The 22,725-nt window shown below is 44.6% G+C and overlaps 3 protein-coding genes across 9 annotated transcripts; 2 read left to right on the plus strand and 1 right to left on the minus strand.

Moving 5' to 3' along the window:
- The first annotated feature begins 367 nt into the window (after nucleotides 1-367).
- LOC136565804 (fatty acid-binding protein, liver-like) lies at nucleotides 368-2,328 on the plus strand. The gene is made up of 4 exons (XM_066564611.1): nucleotides 368-434; nucleotides 1,417-1,589; nucleotides 1,898-1,987; nucleotides 2,278-2,328. The coding sequence occupies exons 1-4, from the start codon at nucleotides 368-370 to the stop codon at nucleotides 2,326-2,328; spliced, it is 381 nt and encodes a 126-aa protein (XP_066420708.1).
- Nucleotides 2,329-6,173: 3,845 nt separating this feature from the next.
- On the plus strand, nucleotides 6,174-16,535 carry SRSF10 (serine and arginine rich splicing factor 10). Of its 5 annotated transcripts, XM_066565012.1 has the most exons (7): nucleotides 6,176-6,393; nucleotides 8,142-8,246; nucleotides 9,917-10,020; nucleotides 11,525-11,687; nucleotides 11,963-12,016; nucleotides 12,191-12,292; nucleotides 15,339-16,535. In XM_066565012.1, exons 1-7 carry the CDS (start codon nucleotides 6,329-6,331, stop codon nucleotides 15,355-15,357), a joined length of 612 nt encoding a protein of 203 aa, XP_066421109.1. In that variant the 5' UTR covers nucleotides 6,176-6,328; the 3' UTR covers nucleotides 15,358-16,535. The 5 variants fall into 5 exon arrangements, with proteins under 5 accessions (XP_066421108.1, XP_066421106.1, XP_066421109.1 ...); XM_066565011.1 differs by lacking the exon at nucleotides 15,339-16,535 and having other exon boundaries at nucleotides 6,174-6,393; nucleotides 11,966-12,016; nucleotides 12,191-14,917; XM_066565009.1 differs by lacking the exon at nucleotides 15,339-16,535 and having other exon boundaries at nucleotides 6,175-6,393; nucleotides 12,191-14,917.
- A 232-nt stretch (nucleotides 16,536-16,767) lies between these two features.
- On the minus strand, nucleotides 16,768-20,655 carry PNRC2 (proline rich nuclear receptor coactivator 2). Of its 3 annotated transcripts, none has more exons than XM_066565017.1 (3): nucleotides 20,512-20,655; nucleotides 19,463-19,664; nucleotides 16,768-18,987 (listed from the first exon to the last, which is right to left on the minus strand). In XM_066565017.1, exon 3 carries the CDS (start codon nucleotides 18,967-18,969, stop codon nucleotides 18,547-18,549), a length of 423 nt encoding a protein of 140 aa, XP_066421114.1. In that variant the 5' UTR covers nucleotides 18,970-18,987; nucleotides 19,463-19,664; nucleotides 20,512-20,655; the 3' UTR covers nucleotides 16,768-18,546. The 3 variants fall into 3 exon arrangements, with proteins under 3 accessions (XP_066421114.1, XP_066421112.1, XP_066421113.1); XM_066565015.1 differs by having other exon boundaries at nucleotides 19,463-19,667; XM_066565016.1 differs by lacking the exon at nucleotides 20,512-20,655 and adding an exon at nucleotides 20,369-20,442 and having other exon boundaries at nucleotides 19,463-19,667.
- Nucleotides 20,656-22,725: the final 2,070 nt, after the last annotated feature.

Here is a 22,725-nt window from a genome sequence, read left to right on the forward strand (position 1 = left end):
AATTAGGAACTTCCTGCTGTACAATACCAATCACCTTGATCCACTGTAACTTTATCTGAAGAGTTCTACTCAAGACACAGAGGATGTGTTAAACACAGAAGTTGTGAATAAAAAGCAAACAAATGAAGCTGCACTGCAACACTTTCCAACGAGGCTGGACAGGAGGTCAGTAACCCACAACCAACACAGCATCCCAAGCCTCAAGGTAAGAGCAGCGTGAACCAGAGGTTATGATCACTCAGAACAAATAACTCATTAATGATTGCTGTGCCCAGTTAATCATTAGCCCTCTGACAGTCGGGGCTGGCCTCTGTGTTTCCATAAGTAGCATCCCCGTGGGCAGGGGCAGCCCTTGCTGTGTCCCACCATGGCGTTCGCTGGCACCTGGCACATCTACGCTCAGGAGAACCTCGAGCCCTTCCTCAAGGCTCTGGGTAAGTGCCTGCTCCTCCCCGATCACTGCCCCCACAGCTCTGACTGCTGCACTTCCATGGATCTTGGCCTTTGCTTTCTGTGGCAAACTGCCCTGCTTGGTTCAGGCTGTTTGATCAAATTTGGATGTGAAAAGAAGCTGAAAGTTGCATAAATTGATGGAGAAAGGTTACAGATAACCCCCAAGGAAGAGCTGCTGTGTTGATTACCTGTAATTTTATAAACACATATAAGTAGAAACAGGCAATCCATTACTTATTCAGCCTCCCAATTATTGGTAGAGAAGCCTTTTGTGAGCACAAATGTTGTCAGTAATCTGTGAACAATTAACACGTGGGGAAAGCGGTCAGTAACCTGTCAGTGCTTATCCAGTGTGCTAATGTCAGTAATCTCTGAGTGATTATCAAATCCAATCTGTGAGGATTAGGAGGTGCTACACCAATAAATGTGCACTTACCTTTGCCAACAAAACGTTCCTGTTGGGGTTTTAGAGTCAACAGGAGATGTTCAGGAGAGTGAGATCCAGTTCCAGCTGAAAAGCCTGGTCTGACAGCGTGACAGAACCAAACCCTCTCCTGGTGACAATGACACCTTCAAATCATGCCAGGGACACCCCAAAAAGGGAGTTTGAGGTACTCCCACTGTTCCAGCTCTGACTGGACAGAAAATCCCCCAACTCCCTGGGAAAACAAAGCAATGCACATGTGGTTCTTTTCATGGAGCATTGTCACCCCATGGGCAGCCCTTAGGAGAAGAAACTGCAGAATCTGCCACATCACCAAATATCACAGCAAAACCTAACCAGACTAGAAGGAATGGAGCAAAAAACTCCTAGAGAACAGAGGAATCCAAACCAGGATTTGTCTTTTAACTTGGACATCGCCTTCCAGTACTGCTGTGGATCTTTTGTGCCTTTGTTGGAAGGCACAATTTGCTATTTTGCTATTTCCATAACAAAAAGTTCTGTTTTGCCCATTTTTGCAGGGTTGCCAGATGACACCATCAAAATGGCCAAAGATATTAAGCCTGTTGTTGAAATACAACAAAAAGGCAACGACTTTGTTGTGACTTCCAAAACACCCAACAAATCTGTAACCAACTCCTTTACACTGGGCAAGGAGGCTGACATCACCACCATGGATGGCAGGAAGCTGAAGGTAAAGCATTCCAAGGATAGGACATCTTCATTTATCCCTAAACCTCAGACATCTTCATTTATCCCTAAACCTCTGTTTATGTGTGAGTGGAATTTGTTTGTACCACTTCCATTTGCAAATATTTCTACCACTTTAACAAACAGAAATGTTCCTAAAACTCCTATTCAAATGCTGTGCTCTCTAGTTTAAATTAAAAGCTGTCCTTATGAAACATCAGTGTAATTTATTTTCTATTTATTAGTCCTCTACTTACTCGAATTGAATCCAAAATCTAAATTTTTAAAAATGTTTTTTAAATGTTCCAACAGTGCACTGTGAACTTGGTCAATGGGAAGCTGGTGTGCAAATCAGATAAATTCTCTCATGAGCAGGAAGTAAAAGGAAATGAAATGGTGGAGGTAAGTGCAAATAAGTGAAAATAAAGGCACTTGCAGAAAAATGCTGAAGGAAAAAAATGTTGATTAGCTCATAGTGCCTACAGAGTGTCCCTGTGGATAAAGGCTGCTCCGAGGGCACAACCAACTCCAACTCTTCCTTCATGCAAATGTTGTACATATATTTAAGTGTTGTACATATATTTACAGGCAGGTGCTGTGATTGTGTTTTCTTGTGGACTAGGATGGATTTATGCATGAATTACAGACACTTCTGCCACTTTGCTATAAAAATGTGTATTTGTCTCCCACAGACCATAACATACGGTGGAGTAACACTTGTCAGAAGAGGCAAGAAAGCCTAAAGACAGATCCCCTCCTCTGTGACACCTTTACATACCTGAAATAAAGTGCACTTTCCACAAGCTGTGATCTCTGTTTTATCTGAACAAACACCATAGGAAATCATGATGATTTCTGCTCTCCTTTCTCACAGCAGCCCCTTGTTACAGGACTGTGTTTTCCCCTCTGTCCTCAGAGTGACAGAAATTTGCCTCCCAGACAACCCAAGCTGGACATAAATCACACAGCTCCAGCTCAGCACAGTAATCCTTGGGAGCAGCCAAAAGCTACAGAAATGCTCCTTGATTTCTCACACCCAGACTGAACACACTCAGCCTTGGTCCCTGCTTCTGTTGAAGGTTAGTCTTTAACCAAAGCCCTTCTCTATGACCTGGCCAGCACAGAACAATCAGGCATTTGTTGAGCTGATCTGTACCACATGGCCCAGCAATAAAACAGCAATATTTGAAAAGCTGTGAAGCACTCAGCAGTCATTAACAATAGGGATGGCTGTTCTTAAACTGAATTACACAGAAGTACAATTAAGAGGCACTACAAGAGCAAAGAGAATTAAACATTCTTCCAATTTGCAGTGAACTCCCGGAGTCTTGTCATGGCCCAAGTCTGTGAGGCTGAAGTAAACCAGACTTTGCTCAGACCCTGTGTCTCCATTAAGTATAAAACACACAGGAGCTGTGCCTAGAACCATTTCTCTGCTGATTAGATCCTATTAATGTGTTAGCAGCCCCATTTCATAACTGAAGTCGCTGCAGATTTGTTAGAATTGGTTTGAGGTGCAAGACCTCCATGAACAAAGTTGCTGGACTGCTAATGCCATTTAAACCCCTCACGGGGAGGTTTTATCCCAGGGGAGAGTGCTGAGTTCCCATCTCCCCGTGCTAGAAGAGCAGTTGGTGAGGGGAGAAGTTGTGTTTTATTAACAACACAATGGGATACAAGCAATTTGGGAAGTGTATTCTCATCCTGGGATGAGGCTGCTCTCAGGGGGAGTTTCACTGGCATAAAGGATCATTGTGCTCATTCTGCTTCCCAGGCAGCTCCAATGCCAAGCACAGCCCTGCAGCCAGAATTCAATTCCATGTGAGTTACACAGAAATAAGATCAGCAGCACAGAAACCGGGGCTGGTAAAACCCAGGGAGGAGGAGGAGGAGGAGGAGGAGGGGGGTGCTTTAAAGCTGCTTTAAAGCACTGGTGCTGCAAAAAGCCACGCAAGACCTCAGCACCCTTCTCTCTGGGAGTTGCTGGGGAACTGCTGCAAACACACCCTGAAACCAAACCAAACCAAACCAAACCCAACCCACGCTGTGGTTTTCCAGCAGGAAATCCACAGAATGCTGCAGGTCTGCAAGGATCAGAGGCTGTGCCTGCAAACTGGAGCATGGAACATGCAAGACACTTCAGGTTTATTTCTAAACCAAGGCAGAGATCCTCCATTACTCATTTCAAACCTGTTACTAAAGGATTATTGGAGATACCACACACAAAAAGCACAATGACCTTATTTAGAACTTCAACTCAGGCCAAGTAATTCTAATGGCTAAAATTCTAAAAAATTAAAAGAACACTTCACCTGGCTTTCTTCACAACTGCAATGACTTCATTTTTCCAGCAATGGTGCCAATCTTTCCCATCCTTCTGGCAATGTCCTTCTGCCACAGGGCACCCCAGACTTGGGTGGAATATTCAGTGCAGGTCCTCATGTGAAGCAGTCAAAACCTGAAGGATTTTGATCAGACTGAGATCTGTGTCCCATGGCCCAAAGGAATGAACATTCCTCAATGGCAGAACAGCCTGGGATGGCAGCTCTGGATTCACTATTCCACAAAAACAATTTTTCTGTGCATTTTTCTGTGAAGGACTCCACTGGAGTATTTATAATTGAACTTGGATCTTGTTCAAAGTTTTGATTCCCAATCTGACAAGCTCTGACAAGGTAATCCTGGCAGCATGGATTCCTATCCATCAAAGTCCACTCTCTGGTAAATTAATTGTTTTCAGAATGTCTGTAAAATATTTTTTTTTCTTTTTTGTTCTGTGCCAAGCACTCCCACCACAACTCCAGTCTCTGATGCGTGCTCTTGGCTTGATTTTTAGGTTCTTTTAATGATTTGTGTGAGCAGATCTGTGTTTATATTGCACAAGGTAACAACCCGACCTGCTGCTTGCATACAGAAAAATGCTAACTGTAAATATTTAATGCAAAAAACATGGTCAGAGATCCTCATCCCTTCTCTGTTGAGTCCTGCACACAGACCATGAACATACAAGCACATAAATTCCTTGTTTTGGAGGTGTATATGTCTGCACATCTCCTGTGTTAGTGACTGAACTTCACCTGCCATTCAAACTTGAATCATCTGTCATTCAAAACCTGTAAAAATCAGGCACTTCTTAATGTGAGATTGCCAAGATATGAACAGCAATGTCCACCCACCAGTTTTCATTCATGAATATTAAAAATAAAGATGAAAATACCCTGGTGGCAGACACCAGGGCTGCATCAGCTCCAAGTCTTTCTGTCCCTGCAGGAGTTTGCTGAAAATCCCTCACATGAAAATGAAAATACTTCTCACTGAACTCTTCACCAAACCCTGTGACTGTGGGGTCAGATGTGCCTTTTATCCACCTTTATGTAAGTCACACATGAGCATGGTGAGAAATAATCTCTCCACCCAGCAACTGGATTGTTTTCATCACACAAACAACTTTAATGGAAAGGGCTGGTCCTGTGCAAACAGCCTGGTGAAAACTCCTGGGGCTCAGCAGGACAGTGGGTAACAGTGTTCTCCACAAAAATTGCATTAATTACTCCGTGTGCAACAATAGCTACACACTCCAGAGAGACACTGGTCATTTATTTCAGTGTTGCACAGCTGGGGACCTGTGGGATTCCACAAATCGAGCTCACCGATGATCAAAATTTATTACTATTTACACATTTTAGCAAACAAAGGAATTAGTGTCCCTTGGCTACAGGTCACATAGTTCTGAAATAGTATTCTATCTTCTGTTGGTTAATTATTCTGTGGTTTCTCATGCTAACTAGTCCCGTTCTGTCCTTTTGGGCCAGTGGTCTGTGGGTTGATGGTCATGACCCACCCCTGCAGATGTAAAATTACATTTTACCCAGCTGGAGATCATTTCAGCACGGTTGCTGAGTTGGGTTTATTAGTTTCTTCCTTATCTTCAGAGTTCTTGCCAGATGGCCCATAAATTCTGTATTCTTTGTGTCCTCTATCAGCGGGCATCCTTTTTTCTCAAGCTTTGTTAACCTCCCCCTAGGTCCGAGATCATCGAAGCATGTCCAGCCCTCAACTTTAACAAGGCAGTTCTACCAATCTGTTATTCTAACACAGGCACATCGCTTAGAGCTCGTTGCCTGCCGTTTCACGGGTTACATCTGCCTTCTTGTTGATTAGGCTAGAAGGCATGAAAACCTCAAACATCAAAGAACACCTTTTCTTAACAGAACTTATACATACTCCACATTTTGCAACAGCAATGCCACGGGACAGCGATCCCTTGAGCCTCAGGAAGGGCGTTAGAGCCCGAGGCGGTGTCAGCTGGCTGCACAGGAGGGAGCCACGGCGCCGTGAGGAGGCCGCACAAGGCCGGGCCGCGCTCTCCCCTCACGGCGGGGGCGCCGCCGCCATCTTGCCCCGCGCGCGCTCCCCCTTCCCGCTCTTTCGGCGGGAAAAGCGAGAGGGGAGGGAGGGGGGAGCAGCGCGCATGCGCGGCGCGCGCCGGCGGACCCGCGAGCTCCCGCGCGGGGCCGAGGCGCATGCGCGCTGCCGGAGCGGGGCAGGATTTTGGCGCCGCGTTTCGCTCTCGCCGGAAGCCCCCCCGGGAAGTCTCGCGAGAGGCGGCGCGCGGGCGGGCGGTGCAGCTCCCCCAGGGTCGCCTCAGCCGCTCCCGCCGCGCCCGGGCCGCGCTCGCTCCTTCCCTCCCTCCTTCCTTCCTTCCCTCCTCTCCTTCCTGCCGTCCGCCCCGGCGCTGCCGACATGTCCCGCTACCTGCGGCCCCCCAACACCTCGCTCTTCGTGCGAAACGTGGCCGACGACACCCGGTGAGTGGGGGCGGAGCGGGGGCTCGCGCAGGCTTTGGCGGGCTCGCTAGGCCGCGGGCGCGGGGGTCCCCCCGCAGCCGGGGGAGGGGAAGGAAGGGGGCGAGCCCGGCCCGCTCCTTTCCTCCGCTTTGCCTTCTCCCTTCTCCCTGCCCTGCCTTCCATTTTCCTCGCGATGCTGCTGCTCGCTCCCCGCCTCTCCACGCGGGTTCGTTTCCAAACAGCGTCCAGACAGAACAAAGCTGGGCCGCAACAAAGTGAAACTCCCCGCAGCCCTTGGAGTGTGTCCAGCGGGATGTGGCACCGGGGCCATGCCGGACAGCCGCTGCACTTTGGGATGCTCCTCTGGAATTACAGTATTGCTGCTAGATGGGAGGAAATAGAGCGTTTGTGCCCAAAATTCTGGCGTGCCCGGTCCCGTTAGTGCGGGACTGCTGCCGGTGTGTTCTGCCGTGCTTGTTGTGTACCGGGGCCTCTCGGGACGCTCAGTCCGGAGTCGAGGGAAGCGATGCTTGGTCTCCGTTATAATCGTGTGGTTCCGAGAGCCCGTAAGGACTAAACGTGTGCAGTGAAAGAACTTCTCGTAGGGAGTTGAAACAACAAAAACAGAGCGTTGCACAGGTTCTTATTTATTCCTTATATGCTTTTAGTGAGCTGCTGGTTTTCTTCATTTCACTTGGGCAGTTTAGTGACCAAAACCACCTTTGGTGTTTGTTATTGTTTGTGGAACATTTACACATCGTCCTGTGGGCACGATGGAATGGAGTGAAAGTAAAATTTTTACTTTTTTTTTTCCCCTTGAATTTGTTCATTTTTCCAGTAGTTTATTTTACTTTAAGAACAGCTGAGGATGATCACTTCCAAATTCTCTACAATAATGTGGATCCTGTTGAGGATTCACCTCAAGCACTGAGTTCTTGGAGGTGTTTTCATTGTGAGATCTCCATGCTGGTGGTAGTTCCCTTCTGCCAGCACTGACTCTGGAGATTTGTTTCCCAACTGGTGCAAGAGAAAGGAAAAAATGTTAAAACCCAGTAGTAACTCTCACATACCACCTAAATATGGTATTGCATCAATCTTCTCGTGCAGGTTTTTGTCCTCAAATTAAATGTGAGGAGCTGATGTGAATAAGAAGCCTCTGTTGAGGAGAGGCTGTTGCAGGGCTGGCTGCAGCTGAGCAGTTTTGTCTCAGCTCTCTAAAGCCAACTCTTTGGAAAAACTATCCCGAGGGCATGAGTGGCTGCTCACTGAGATCTGTTCTGTTTGATGTGGTTGTGAGTATTGATTATTCTATGGAAATGAGTTTGGGTGACTGGTTTGGTCTCACAATGTTTATTTGGATCTCGTAATTGATGTTTGTGTGTTGCAAAATCACTGTCGAGGTGCTTGAATAATAATAACGATAATTTAATCCTTTCTTCCACTTTCTGCCAACCTTGCATTGAATGAAGTGGTGTGCATCGCTTCTCAGTTGACATTTTTGTTTTAGGTTGTGCTGAAGGCTGGTTTCAAACTGCCGGGGTGTACTTGAGCATCCCGAGGGTTTCAGAAAAGCTCCGTGTGCTCCCAGCACTGCCCAAACGCTTCTTCCCCCAAAAACGCCACTTTCATCCTCCACCAAATGCTTCCAAAACCCAAGGATGCTGATATCAACTGTCGATTTGATTTTTTGCCGTTCAGTCTCATTCTGGTGGGTGTTTTGTGGCACTCAGGCAGTGCCAAAGCCATATCAGGTGTTTGTGGTGTTGCAGGTCCGAAGACTTGCGCCGGGAGTTTGGGCGTTATGGGCCTATAGTTGATGTTTACGTTCCCCTTGACTTCTACACTCGTCGTCCCCGAGGATTTGCCTATGTTCAATATCCTTTCTTCAGATGGCTCATTAGTGAGGGGTGTTGAAGTTTGAAATTCAAGTTTGTGTAAGAGGTAACCAATCTCCATGAAAAAGCAGTTTACTTTTGTGTTGTATCTAATAAGTGTCTTACTTATGTCATGATGTTTCGTTATTTTTGAAGATTTAACTTCTCTCAATTGTTCTTTGCCTTTTTTGCAAAACTTAAATCCAGTAATATAAAAGCTTGCTTATGCCACTGAAATTAATACTATATGATTTAAATGAAAATTTATCACTGACTCAAAATTGTCTAGCACGTTTTTATTATCACTGGTGTGTAAGTAAAGTTGTGCTTAGCAAAATGTGGCTGCTATTCATTGTTAATTTAACAAATGGAAACTGGAATCACTTGATCAAAATCAGATTGTATAAAAAATGAGGTGAACTTCTTTCTTTAATATTGTCCCCTAATTTGCTGTCCTCTGTTGTTGCCTCAGAATGTAAAGCTGTACAGTAATGGCGACCCCAAAGAGAAAGCATGAAAGAACCTTTAGAGTAGAGTTCAACAATTAAGGCAAGTAGACAAGCCAAAGACCTCTTAAGGATCAGGCTTGAAGAGAAGGGAGAGTTTGGGAAAAGAAAAAATAAAGAAAAGCTGGAAGAAGGACAAGCCATAATGGGAGACAAAGCTGCGCTTTATCTACAAAAGGGGGAAAAGGTTGTTTTTCAAAGTTAAAGATAAAGCCATCTGTCATTTTTGGCCAAGCATCTCATGACAAGTCCTTCTGACAAGCACTTAAAGAGTTAAAGGTCAAGATGAAGTTGAATGGTGGCCAAGATTAAAGGAGTCATACCTGATGTATCCTACAGAGTAACAGTTTTTCTTCTGTCTGTCATGTAAGCAGTAATTTGATGAATTATTCTGGTTTAGTCCATTGACAAAACCTGTAATATTTCTCTTGTGAGTGCTACTGTAACTGTGGTCTGAATGAAATGGAAGTTTCTCTCCTGCAGAGATGATGCTGCTGAGACATGAGTGGCCTGGAGGGGAAAGGCAGCTCATTGTTTTGGGTCCCACGAGCTGGAATTAGGGGTGTAAATTGCAGCATTAAAACAAATGTCTGTCACTGTACCTTGGCCCCGAGTGGCAGTGCAGGGCTCCCAGTGTCTGCTCTCCTCTCACACTGGGGAGGCTGTCTCTGCACACAGGGCTGTGACATAGCATCAGTTAAACCTAAAATCAGTTGTTTAAAACAAAAAGAAAAGCTTTATTCCAATTCCAAAGTCAGTAGTTAATATTTACTGTTGGTACGTCCAACATAATTTAAGAACTAGGGCTTAATTTTAATAAACTCAATACAGTGGAGAGAACTAAATGACCATTAACAAGTGTGTTTTGAAAGGATACCTTTGTTTTCTTTGCATAAGTACAAGTGGGAGAAGAAAAAAAATTAAGAGTATCACATAGCAAGTGCTTGCTGATGGATAAATTCATGGTCATATTACAAGATTTTAATTTTATAACAGGAGTTCTCAGCTAGCTGGTGTTAATTAAAGAAAACATTAGTGTGTAGAGTAGCATGACTAAAAAACTTAAACCATGGCTGTAAAATGAGAAAATAACTTGCAAATTTTTATTTTAAATACCAAATGTGTTAAACTGCTCAAATTGCCAAGTACCTTAACACTGGCCACATTTGAAGATGTCCGTGATGCAGAAGATGCTCTCCATAACCTGGATCGGAAGTGGATTTGTGGTCGGCAAATAGAAATCCAGTTTGCACAGGGGGACCGCAAGAGTGAGTGCCTGCATTTCCTCCTCTCCCTGCATTTCCTCCTCTCCCTGCATTTCCTCCTCTCCCTGCATTTCCTCCTCTCCCTGCATTTCCTCATCTCCCTGCATTTCCTCCTCTCCCTGCATTTCCTCCTCTCCCTGCATTTCATCTCCCTCATTTCAGCACCCAGCCCTGCACGTGCTGCTCATTGTTGTGATGTGTTCTTACTGTATATAAATAGCACATGGATGTTCTGCCTTTCATCCAGTGACTGTTAATGACTCGTTTAATTATAAATGGCTAACTAAGTACAGCAGTCACCACAGTCATTCTTCAGAGCTTTCTGTGCAGCTCTCTGTGATTTCCAGGATTGAGGTAATGTCTTCATTTTCATTTGGCTTCAGGATAAAAGTCAGTTTCAAGTTATCTCAATTCAAGGTGGAGCAGAACTTGTATTTTCTGAACAGATAAATGCAGAGAGAATTTGGGTCTTTTAAATCTGTTGTTTGTGTGCATAGTCTTAATTTGCAGGGAGATACAGATTTGTAAAACCTGGCTCAGCCCTGTTGGAATAAAGCAGGACTGTAATACTCATGTGATGCCTGGAAATAAAGAGACCTTAAAGGGCTTTAGTTACAGCTCTCAGAGAAACAACCTGACTGTCCAGTTCTCCCTCAGGTCCTCTCAATTAACTTTAATGGAGTCAGTGGAAATTCTACACTCCAAAGGACAACTTTCTGCCCTGTGTATAAACATTGGGATTTCTAACAAGTTTCTGAGCAAAATTAACTAAATCCACCTTAGTGTGTTGCAAGCAGCACTAAAAACTTGGAATTTGAAGCTGTTTAGTACAGAGGATGTTTGTTCCAGCATGTTTAAATACTTAGAGCATGAATTTCATACAAAGGAAGGATAGCTGTGCTGCTGAGAGGAAATACAGTGGAAGACTAATAGGTTCATTCATTCTTAATTACTTTAATAACTAAGCTGCAGAGTGAAAGTGAATTGTTTTATTGGGGGGTTCCTTTTGGAATCAGACTTCCCTTTGTGTGGCATCCACCAAAGCCTTTGTGTAAGCTGGGCCTTTAATCATCACAGACAGCTGTGGATCAGGTGTGAGGATGGTGCTGTGCAGCCAGGAGAAAGTGTTTAATTAGCTTTCACTCACTGGGTAAATTCGGGAATGTCAGAATGTGTCAGTCATGGCTCTGACCTGCTGTACCAGTTTCCAGCTGGCCTGAGATCACCTTGGCCAGCTCTGTGTTCTGGTTTTATGGAGCATTAGTCCTTTCTGACTGGTTTTGAGGTTTTTTGTTTGTTTGTTTTGCTTTCTAGATTTACAGTGCCCCCAAGGCTGCATTAATTTGTGTCCAGTGGCTCAAGTGGCACAGAGCAGCCTCTCACCTGTCCCTTCATAAGCATCAAATCACAAATGAACCTTTCTGCTCAACACCAAATACACGGCTTAAACCTTGAGGGGGAAAAAGTAGGGTATCATCTTCACCTGCAAATATTGCTATTTTTACAGCACCAAACCAAATGAAAGCCAAGGAAGGGAGAAACCTGTACAGCTCCTCTCGTTACGATGACTATGACAGATACAGGCGGTCTCGGAGTCGCAGCTACGAGCGCAGGCGGTCGAGGAGTCGCTCCTTTGATTACAGCTACAGAAGATCCTATAGTCCCAGAAAGTAAGTGTAGTGTGTGGGGCTGGCCTCAGCTGCACAGCCCAGACACAGCACGCTCACTATTTCATTGGCACACTTTGCAAGAATCCTTTTTTTCTATCGTGGGAGTTGCGTACCTTGCATGCTGCATCTGATCAGGAATAATGAATGAAACCTTTCTGTGCTGCATTGGAGAGTAGCTAAAAGCAAATGCACAGCTTGAAAATAGAATGTGTAAAGTATTTGTACGTTTACCTAGGTATTTGTCACCGTTTACTTTTTCTGATGTACCTTTTTAGCAGTAGACCTACTGGAAGACCCCGTCGTAGCAGAAGCCATTCGGACAATGATAGGTAAAAATCACTTTTTACACCCTTTAAATTGCAAGCTAGATCACTGTATTCCTTTAACTATAGGTTTAAAAAAAAAGTTTCTCCTGCAAAAACGGTAAACAATTTTTAATGTACTAGATGTCTAAGAATAGTGTTTTTACATTCAAATCTCCTCTCTCCCCTTTATTCTGCTAGGTTCAAACACCGCAATCGATCTTTTTCAAGATCTAAGTCCAATTCAAGATCACGATCCAAGTCACAGCCCAAGAAAGAAATGAAGGCTAAATCACGGTCTAGGTCTGCATCTCACACCAAATCTAGAGGCACCTCTAAAACAGATTCTAAAACACACTATAAGTCCAGCTCAAGATATGAGAAGGAGTCGAGAAAAAAAGAACCAGCTAGATCCAAATCACAGTCAAGATCACATTCTAGATCTAGGTCAAAATCCAGATCGAGGTCTTGGACTAGTCCCAAGTCCAGTGGCCACTAACAGTGTATCCATGTTGGTTTAGGCATGTAAGATTCATTTACACACAGTTCAGTTTACTTAAATTATCAGGAATATGATGTTGCAACAGTGCTAAAAAATATTTTCTTTGTCAGTTTTCCCTGTAGCCGACAATGGTTGAAACTAAAACAGTGTTGAGAAGCCACAGAGAGAGAGAGAGAGGGAGAGAGATTGTCCACTTGGTTAAATGTCATGGGCAGCTACTGATTTGGTTGTGGTGTCTCTATGTATATTTTTGTAAAGATTTGCATTTTTAATGCTTAGATATTTGGTGATGACTTGATTGATCGTAACTTGCAACATTGTCCTTTTACAAATGTCACACCCATAGAGAAATTGGTACCAGTTTGTGCTGGGCAGTTAAACCAGCTGTTGAACTGGTTCTTCAACTCACTAAACTTTGTGAGGAAAAGGAAAACTGGACAGCTGTAGTGCAACACTGGCTGCTGGGAAATCAGCCTGGCAGAGTTTGTTTCCATGGCTCCAGGGCAGGTTTCGGTGCTCTCCGTGCCCCCCAGCCCCAGCAGGTTGGCACATGGAGCTCTGTGGAGGGAGATTTGGGAGATTTCTCTTTAGCCTGCTGTCTGGAGAGATGGTACTAACCTTGCATGTTCCACACGGGCAGAGAGAGCTGCTCTTGGAGCTCGCTCAGAGCCCCGGGATAGAGGAGAGGCTTCACTGCCTCTGCCCTGGCTGCTGGTGCTGAAAGTGAGGGAGAAACCCACCTTGAAATGGAAAATCGAAATTCAGATTTCAGCAAACGGCAGAGAAACTAAATATTAGGTTGTGTGTACATTTTATGCAGTTTTTTGTATCTATTCTCAGTTTTAGTGAGCAGTTAACCATAAAGTTGCTTAGTTTTCCTGCTGTTAGATACAAGTAGATCGTTTCGAGTTGTGTGTGTACAGTATATAAGAACTAAACTTTTATGCCAATGACTCCTGTGGTTAGTTGGTGTATTCATAGGTATCAAACTGTAGCCATCTCCCTGGGTTACCAGGCTTGCTTGCTTTTTACACAGCAAAAAAAGCAGTTGGTCAAGCAAGCCTGAATCACTCCTTCCTCAGAATGGATAGTGGTTTGGTTAAAAGATTTCATTTTCCTTCAGAACAAATGTTTGAAGTTGGATATGAACAAGAGCTGCATCTCTAGTTATGTAGTTTATCACTAATACAGTATATTTAGAAAATTGAACGTGAAAAATAACAAACCCAGTGTGTAATCTTACCAGTATTTCTCTAGGAGGCAAGATCCTTTGTTATGGAAATGGCTTTTGGCATTGGTTTTTTTTTCTCTTTACCTTCAAAAGCCACCATCAAACACTTAATGTTCCTCGCTGTCTGATGTCTGTAGCATATAAAGACATTGATTTCCAAAAGTTCTTTTTTAGAGAAATGTTTTAGGGTTTGGGTTTAGTGTTTCAGCAGGGCCTTTAAAGAAGCGCAGATGGCTTTGGGGTCTCGTCAGCGGAACGTGCTTAGGGGTTGATCCTAGAACCTTTGTACATTTAATAGTATTTCTAACTTTTTCTTTACTGTTTGCAGTTTAATGTTCATGTTCTGCTATGCAATCATTTATATGCACGTTCCTTTAATTTTGTAGACTTTCCTGGATGTATAGTTTAAAAACAGCAAAAAGTCTATTTAAAACTGTAGCAGTTAGCGTGCAGCTCTAGCAGAGGAAAGTTGTGGGATTAAACTTTGTATTTCCTTTCTTATAGAGGCTTCTAAAAAGGTATTTTTATATGTTCTTTTTAACAAATATTGTGTACTACCTTTAAAACATCGATGTTTTGATCAAAATAACTAAAGACCCAGCTTATTTTCTGCTTGCTGTAAATTTAGCAAACATGCTGTAATAAAAAAATGAAGGAAATACTGATCCACTGGAATTATTGTAGCATTAGAATTTGACTCCAGAGCATGGTTAGGAGTAGAGCTATGCATCCCTTATGGAGTAAAATCCTTGCTATGGTATTTCAGTAAGGGCAGGAATTTTTCATTTAGTGTCTGAATAAATAATGTCACTTCACATTTTTTAAGGGGTACAAGACAAACTGAGAACACTAAGCATAAGTTGTACTCTAATATATTGAATTTTCTTTGCCATTAACTTTCATTATTGCTGGATGGACTTGCCCCATAGGTTATAATTCAGATATTATTAGCCAGGTTATGAAACTACTTAAAAGCAAAGACTAAAGGTTCATACAGAATCAAAATTATGGTATCACCATAACAATTTATAATTGCCATATCCAAACTGATGCCAGCAGTGGTTCTGTGGGAGGTGGCAGCAGGGCTGGAGCTGCCTCCTGGCACTGGTGTGTGCCCAGCTGAAGGTTCTGCCCTGCAAGACAAAAATCCTCTGTAAAGCACTGCATTGCTTTCATAAAGCCACTGTCACCCTTTCTAAGTTGAGCTGTGATTATTTCTGCTTCTAGCAGCAGAAACCCCCACTCTTTTCAGCTTTATAGAGTTATATACATATAAACATAGTCTTCATGGCCAACTGCTGCTTGAGAGGGGTCCTGGTGCCTGCGTGGTGGGGAGAGCGTGGCTGTGTCTGCCAGGCCCTGCAGGGATTGCTGTGCTTGGTGCTGCTGCTGCTCCAGCTGCACTTGGAGCTGGAAGGGTGGGAGGAGGGAGGAGAAATCTCCATGTCCAGGCAGAGTAACAGTAACTATTCCTTAACTGTTGTGTCAGCATGTCCTTATATTGTGTGCCTCAGCGTTTATGTATAGCACAGTTTAATTTTTGTTTTGAAAAGCCAGATCATTGCAAGTATAATGTAGTGTCTGCCAGTTCTGATGGTTCTTTCTTTCTCTCCCAGAGGTAGGACTAAACTTTGACTTGACTTGTGTATATGAACAAGCCAGAAAAGCCGAACACAAACCCACGATGTTTCAAGAGTGCATGAATAAAGATGTTGTCCTAGTTCTTGCTCCCATGGAAAAATTGTGAAGAAGCTGTTCTGTGGGCCTTTCAGTTGGGGACGAGTTAGCAGGATGTGGCCAAAAGGGCAGGGAATGTTTATGCATTCATGCAAATCAAGCCACAGCCCATCTAGATAACATCTCCCTTCCTTGATGCAGGTATCCCAGTCCTGCCCTAAAAAAAGCAGGAGCCTGTCTTGTGCAAGCTTCCTGCAGGTTATGCACAGCTGGAATGCAAGAACTTTGCAGGCTACAAAAGATCATGTCTAGATATCTTTCTTTTGGAGTCTCAAGAACGGTGGGAATTACGTTTTTCTGTGGTAAATCTAGATTTTGTCATTCCTGCAAAATTTGTAGAATTGAAGTAGTGTGTATAAAAAAAACCTCTGCTGAAATTAATGGCTGTGCTCCAAAATATCTGCAGCGAATCGATTGGTGTCAGCAGTCATAGAAGGCTCTATTGGAACTTCTTTTTCACCTAAAGTCCATGCACCCACCTGGTAATTAAAAATCTTCAATTTAGTGGTTAAGTAGCTGGGTGTTTAATTAGGGACTCTGATAGACTGGTCTCTGAAAGCTCAATGTTATCCTTTCTATGTCTTCTCAAGATGTTTAATGTACAGTATCATGGTTTTACTCAAAGTGGAATCTTTTGGTTTCAATGTTGTTTGGAGCTCTCTGCTTGGACAGAGCTTTTTTTCCTGCCTGTTGATTCTGGTGCCAGCTGGGGTGTGCTCAGAGCAGGGCAGTGCAGCCTCACCCAGCACTGCTGCTCGGGCCTTGCCAGGCAAGTACAAAGGGATACAATTGACACATTTTTAGGACATAATCACCCATTAAGAATTGCTGGTTTTCTCCATTTATCTTGTAACTTGCTTAAAAAAGTCTGTAGTCCATTGCTATAATTAATATTTGTCTAAAGATGCTCTTGCTGCTGAGACTATTGTAGGAAGGGAAGACTCTGTACCCTGTAGTGTGTTTGATCGGAGATGCTGATGTTTTATTCACCCACATCCTTTCTTCTTGAGTTTTGTGTTCCATCTGTGCAAATAACCCTGTGAATTGGGAATAAAATGTACAAGTTTTGACTATAACTTGAGAGCACCTTCTGACTTAATTAATCCAGCTGTAGTGTGTGGGAGATGGAGCCCCAAGCTTTTGGTTTTGTCAGGAACGTTAATTAGTGTTAATTCTCCAGCCCTGTGTTCCCTAACCACTGCAAAGGCATCAAGAGAAGGCTGCAGTTAAGGAAACCTCCCTTGAGAAGGGAACTGCCAAAATGAGGTCATCCCACTTTTCCATTTCCATCTGAAAACAAAGGAATGCTTTTAGGGGGTAAAAAAAAAAAGTTTATTTATGTTTTGTTTCCAATTTGTACAAACATCATCAGTAATTGACAATTTGAAGTAGAGAATAGATAATTAACTGGGATACAGCTCAGACTCTGGTGAAGGTCCAGGTCACAACACAAGTTTAGAGACTGCCAATTCCGTGTGATTCGGAGCAAGAATTTTGTAAACATTCAGCTCAGCTGCCACTGCATTTGGAATGGACAGAAAGACACCTCCAAACATTTCACAATCTGCAAAAGGCCCGTTCAAATTAAAGCACTTTGGTTTTTTTAGTAAATCCTTGTCTTTTGAAAGAAGCCTGGTTGCTCCTGAGCTGTCACCGTCCAGCTGATCCTGCCGGGGGTGACAGCTCAGGAGCCACCTGCCCTGCCCCTCTGCCGAGGGACTGCAGCAGACTGGGACAAAATGTTGTTTTACAGAGCAGTGATGCATTTCAGAAACACAGAATGATTCCAATCCTTCAGTTTTATCCAGCACCTGAACCCAGGCATTTGCATTTCTTGTGAAACACTTGATTTGAACACTTCAGTGGTTTTTTCATCACTGAACACACTCCTCTCCTACACATTCACAACAGGAGGATCTGGGATCTGAAACTCCAGCAGCTTTTTTTTTTTAAGTTTTTTTTTCTTTAATTAAAAAAAAAATCTAAATAAGCATTTTTTCACTGATTTTACTTAAAAAAAAAAAAGATCAGAACCAAATACAATGTGCATATTCATTGCATGTGAAGTGCAAGGGCACAGCCACAAATGTCTTTTTTTTTTTTGTTAATTTTTTTTTTAAACAAAATATCATTTTTTTTAAACCAGGCCACGTACTCAACATGGTCATCTTACATTCAGCAGTTTTGTACTAAAAATACTTCTGTGCAGGAAAGCCCAGCAGAAATTTACATATGCTACAATGTTTTACATGTATTTACATGGCTCTGTCTTCCCTGTGAGAACATCTAACACCTGCCCCAAACTATTCATTGTTACAGGGGAACCAATTTAACACCAAACTAAAGAACTACTCCACCTTTTTTATAAAAACTGATAGAAAAATGTGGTTTGGAACTCCTCAGTGCAGTGGGCACACAAAGGATCTGGGGGAGCTTTTTTGGCAGTCACCTGGCAATGCAAGGTCTTTAGCTGGCACTCATGGAGATTCCTGGGAAGCACAGCTGGGTCTGCCCGGGGAGTTCTTCCACACCCTTCCAGAACATTCCAGATGGGAGTCAGGGGCTTGAAACGCTCACCCACCACTGCAGGAGTGCCACTAAAGCTCCCAGGGCAGGGCAGGGATCAGCTGTGCCTCCCCGGGTGCCCAGGTGGAGGTTTCTGCTCTGCAGAGTGTTTAGCAAATCTCACACCAGCCTGAAAAGGAGCAAATCACCTGACTAAAGTTTTCAGTGCGTTTTTATTTTCAGTTCATGCTGCATTAAGTTAGGTAAAAGGTGGTTTTCTAACAATTCAAAGCCACAATTCCAATTTTGGCACACAGTCCCATTTATTCTTAAATACAGTAAATGGTGACTGCTCAGGATTTGATTGATTTACAAGAAAATATCTATTTCACAGTGAGGTGAACACAGCACTGAACTTTTGAGGTAAAAGATGAGGGGAATGTAAACTTTCACCCTCTCCAAGTGACTAACTACATGCAGCAAGAACACCTGGTCCTGGCACACCTGGAGTTTGGAATAACAATGCTCAAATCTGAAACCCTGACAGTTGAAATCACTTCTGAAAATCACACAAGTTGTACCTCAGGCCTGGACTTTCAGTAAGGTTTTGAGCTGAAATGTCATTATTTCCTTATCAGAAGGTTTAAAAGAAACAGGTACCCAGTGGCTTGGTGGCTTAGGCAGAACACTTGGGGAGGGTGGCTCGCTGAACTTGGCTCCAGCATAGTTCTGGTTGCTCTGAGGGGTGAACAACAGGTTGTGATTGGACAGAGCAGCATTCCAGTTGGGATTCTTGGGGAAGTGAACGTTGTTCTTCCCCCCTTTCTGCATGGCCTGCCATGCACCAGGAGAGGAGCTGCAGCCGTGGCCTCTTTCCTTCTTCACGTAGGTTTTCATCTGAGAATTGGGGTCTTTGCTCTTCTGCCTGTTTTTAAGTTGCTGATGGTTCTTGGTGGTGTTTCTAGACTGGGGAACGGGAATGTTGTATCTTTCTCCACCGCCCATCTTCAACTTAAATGTCACCTGGAAAAACAAGGGGAGTCAGGATAAGTCTTTATTACTCTTTTATTTAAAACAAAGTATAACAGAGAATGATTAGATTTCAAGCAAAGGGATAAAAAACAACCTAACCAGAACTGGCTCTAAACACACCACGCCTCTCCTCAGAAAAGGTCTAACTGGAGGAATGGGACTGACAAAACCTTGGCCGGAAAAGGCAGAGCCAGATTTTATCAGTCAATATTGAGTGCTGGAGACATTTAAATTCAGCCTGTTAGCACCTTAAGACTGGGCAAAGTTTGCACTGATAAGGCCACTGCCCAAACTCCTGGTAACTGTAAATTGCTCTGATAAACTCAAAATGAACCGAAAAGCACCTCAAGTGGAGCAGATTACGTGCAATTCCCAAAGCCCATGTCCAGCCTCCAGCACAGCATACTCAGCACTTCCCTGCTGGCTCTCCTGCAAGGTTTATTTCCCCTCTCCCACCTCCATTTACCTCTCAGTGGTCTTCTCCGATTCCACACTCTCCAACTCTTGTCCCCTTTCTTGCTTCCAAGCCTGAAAGAAGAGGTGCTGCCTTGTGCTGGACTCCTTCCTTTGGCTGGGAATAGAAGTTCTCATGGGCTGATCTGCTGTCTTCAGCCAGGGAGCCGAGCCCAACATCGGATTCTCGGCACAGAAGCTCCAAGGGAGAAGTCCTGCTGCAGAAACGAGAAAAAAATTTCAATCCAGATTATGGAAATAGTTGTTTCACTTCGGGGTGGAAAGAAGAGCAAGCGGAAATAATTCAGAGTCTGCTGTTCTGTTTATATGTTAAAGACGACAACATCCTACAAACAAAACCCCAAAACCCCACCCAAAAAAGACACAGCTTTGTCTTTCTCTACTTACATAAAGTTCACGACCATATTTAGCATATCCCAAGTAACATTTTGCTCGTGCTCTGTCTTACAAAGCATTTTAACAGACAAACAAGAACTTTATCCCTTTCCTTTTAGTAGGGAAAAAGTAAAGTACAATTTAAAATACTTTGGGAACTGGGACAATACAGGAACTGCCCACACACTGCCCAAACCTTCCCCAGCCATTACAGAGCTCCATTTGTCTCTGTCAGCTGTTTCTTTAATCTTCGTTAGCCAAGTAATTCCTTAATAACTCTTACACTAATTTCCTGTTTTACTCATGCCTAGTCTTTCCTGGGATCTCTGAGATTTTAATCTTGACACACTCTAGTCTGTTCAGCTCCTGTCGCTCCCCAAACTCAGCAGCCCCCTGCCCATCCCTCACAGAGCTCCAGAGGAGCCGCCCATCTCCATTTCCAGCTTCCGCCTTGTTTGGACTGAAAGCAAAAGCCGAGATAACGTCACCGGTCCCGGCCCAGCTGCCCTCTGCTCCCGCTGACCGGAGCTTCTTCGCCTCCGAACTTTCTCCCTTTTCTCACCGACACCTGGGGGGAGCCGGGACCCCCCGTTCCCCCTTCCCCAACAACGGAGCACAACATGGCGGCGGCCGCGCCCGGCCCTTCCCGCACCGCTCCGCCCTTACCGACTTCTGTCCGCTCCGCTCTCCCACAAGCACGGACACACACACGGCCCTCCGGGAACCGACCCCGCGCTGCTCCGCCGTCACCGTCCGACCCCCGCCCCCAGAGCTCGCTCGGCTCCGCTCCGCGCCGCCCCTCACTCTCCCTCACAAAATGGCGGCCGCGTCCTGCGCCGTTTAACACCCTCTCCCTCCTCCCTCCTCCGCGGGGCCGCGGGGCCGCAGCCAATGGGAGCGCGCCTCTTGCGCGCTCCGCCAATGGGAGCCAAGCCCCGCCTGTTGCCAGGCGGGCCCGGGGCAGAGGGGCCGTGGCGCGCGGGCGGGCGGGGCCGCCATTTGAATCCCCTCACGGAGGGCAGCGCGGGAGCGGCCGCTGCTCTTTGTCCCGCCCGGGCCGGCCCCGCCGCCCGGCACCGCCCGGGGGCCCCTCCGACCCCTCGCCACAGCCCCCGGCCCCGCTGCCAGCCCCGCCCCGCCCGCGAATTAGCACAACAAACATCGCGGGGAACGCCCGCGCCAGCTGCCGCTGGGGGCTTCAAAGAGGTGAAATAATTAACAACAACAAAAAAGAGAAAGGCACAAAAAACACCCGGCTGTGCGAGCGAGGGGCGTCGAGAGAAGGGATTCAGCGAACAAAGAGTAAAATCCGGCCCCCCGGAGATGGCCGCAGCGCTCTGGTGTTAAATGGACGGTGTCGGGTGTGTTGTACCCATTCCCCAGCCTGCATTTTGTTAAACTATTTAATGTTTAAATTTAAAGTATTGAAAATGTTGTAGAGTGATATTTCAGGTCAAAAGACAGGGAAAAGATTTCCCAGGTTTAAAACAGAGCTGTGGGTATGCGGAGCCCCTGCCAGTGGCTGCACTTTGTGTTTATATTCACATTCCCTTATTGTGCCTCAAAGGATCGTTTCAAAGAAAAAACCTACACTTTGCCATGTGTAGAATGATTAAAAATTAGGTATACATAAGAAATTCACACATGTGAGACTGTTCCCTGCCCACCACTGTGAGGCCAGTCTAGCACTGTGCACCACATTAAAGGCTGAAAAAAAGAAGTTTCAAAGAAAGTGGAAAAGAAAGAGTTCAGTTCCAACCCCACCAAGTCAGGTTTTGAAGTAAACCCTCTGGTTTCATTGAGTAACCCTGCATTCTTAACTACAGAAGGGAAAAAATCCTGTTTTATCCCTAAAACAAAACTGTTTCCTTACTGACCTGGTGTTACAGGGCTCTGACCCAACCCAGGACAAGGTAAAGAGTCTAACAGAAGTTTGTATTCATCCTGAAGTTATTTAAAAAGCCAGCATATATTTTAATACACAAGATGTGTTGACATACCTAAGCCCAGACCTTTGTTCCTGTTCTTTATTGTACGTTAGAACAAAGCCAGCTGAAATTAATTTGTTTTTCTCCCTTTGCTTTGGATTTCTTGGCACAATGTAATAGCTGAGGTCCTTATAGCAGCTTTTTTTGCCTTTACATGGAAGACAACAATATCTGCTGTAAGCCTGGAAATTCCACTCATTAATTAACAGCTCTCCTCCAATGCACATCGGCAGATTTTTGCTTTGTTTCTATCTCCAGTGTGTTTATTTCTGCTAAAGCACGATCTCACCCCAGCGTGTGGAGGTTCTCAAGCCAGGACGTGTCAGTGGGATTGAGAAACAGCATTTTGCAGGCTGCAAATGTTCTGCTCTTGTCTGGGCAGCACAACAGCGTGTACTTTTCAGTTCAGAACAAGGATGACACAAGGTCTGGCTGTTTGTCCTCACTATCTCTGAGATAATTAAAGAAACGTCTTTCAGAGCTGGTTTCGGGGTCAGGCTGACACATTCAGCCTGGGGGAGCAGGAAATGTCAGTGATAAGCCGTTCCTGTATTTGTGCAGGAACTGTTCCACTGAAACAAGTGGAGTCATTTGGAGGCCAAGCAGGAACATGAGGGTATTTTTTAAATCAAAGGGACAAATACCCCAAACACCACAAAGTCCAGCTTCCAAAGTTCTGATTCACCCTTCAGCTGTTCGAGCCCTGGGCTGATTTCCTCCCCTGCAGTGGAAGGAAAGGAGATGTTCCTAGGGCTGTGGAAATCACAACACAGAGAGAAGCACTCGAGTTCCTGCTGCATCCTAAAGACTCAGCACAGACTGAACCCTGAGGTTCTGTCTCAATCCTTTATCATCACCACCCGAGATTCCTTCAACAGGAGCGACTTCACTC

The sequence above is a fragment of the Molothrus aeneus genome, chromosome 23 (genome assembly GCF_037042795.1).
Source record: "Molothrus aeneus isolate 106 chromosome 23, BPBGC_Maene_1.0, whole genome shotgun sequence".
Taxonomy (NCBI): domain Eukaryota; kingdom Metazoa; phylum Chordata; class Aves; order Passeriformes; family Icteridae; genus Molothrus; species Molothrus aeneus.

Excerpts from the sequence above, each read along its gene's own strand:
- LOC136565804 (XM_066564611.1), top strand. The coding sequence starts at position 368 with ATGGCGTTCGCTGGCACCTGGCACATCTACGCTCAGGAGAACCTCGAG. Across the intron at positions 435-1,416 it reads GCCCTTCCTCAAGGCTCTGG|GGTTGCCAGATGACACCATC; the intron begins GTAAGTGCCTGC and ends CCATTTTTGCAG. Across the intron at positions 1,590-1,897 it reads TGGATGGCAGGAAGCTGAAG|TGCACTGTGAACTTGGTCAA; the intron begins GTAAAGCATTCC and ends ATGTTCCAACAG.
- SRSF10 (XM_066565009.1), top strand. The coding sequence starts at position 6,329 with ATGTCCCGCTACCTGCGGCCCCCCAACACCTCGCTCTTCGTGCGAAAC. Across the intron at positions 6,394-8,141 it reads AACGTGGCCGACGACACCCG|GTCCGAAGACTTGCGCCGGG; the intron begins GTGAGTGGGGGC and ends GTGGTGTTGCAG. Across the intron at positions 10,021-11,524 it reads TGCACAGGGGGACCGCAAGA|CACCAAACCAAATGAAAGCC; the intron begins GTGAGTGCCTGC and ends CTATTTTTACAG.
- PNRC2 (XM_066565017.1), bottom strand. The coding sequence starts at position 18,969 with ATGGGCGGTGGAGAAAGATACAACATTCCCGTTCCCCAGTCTAGAAAC.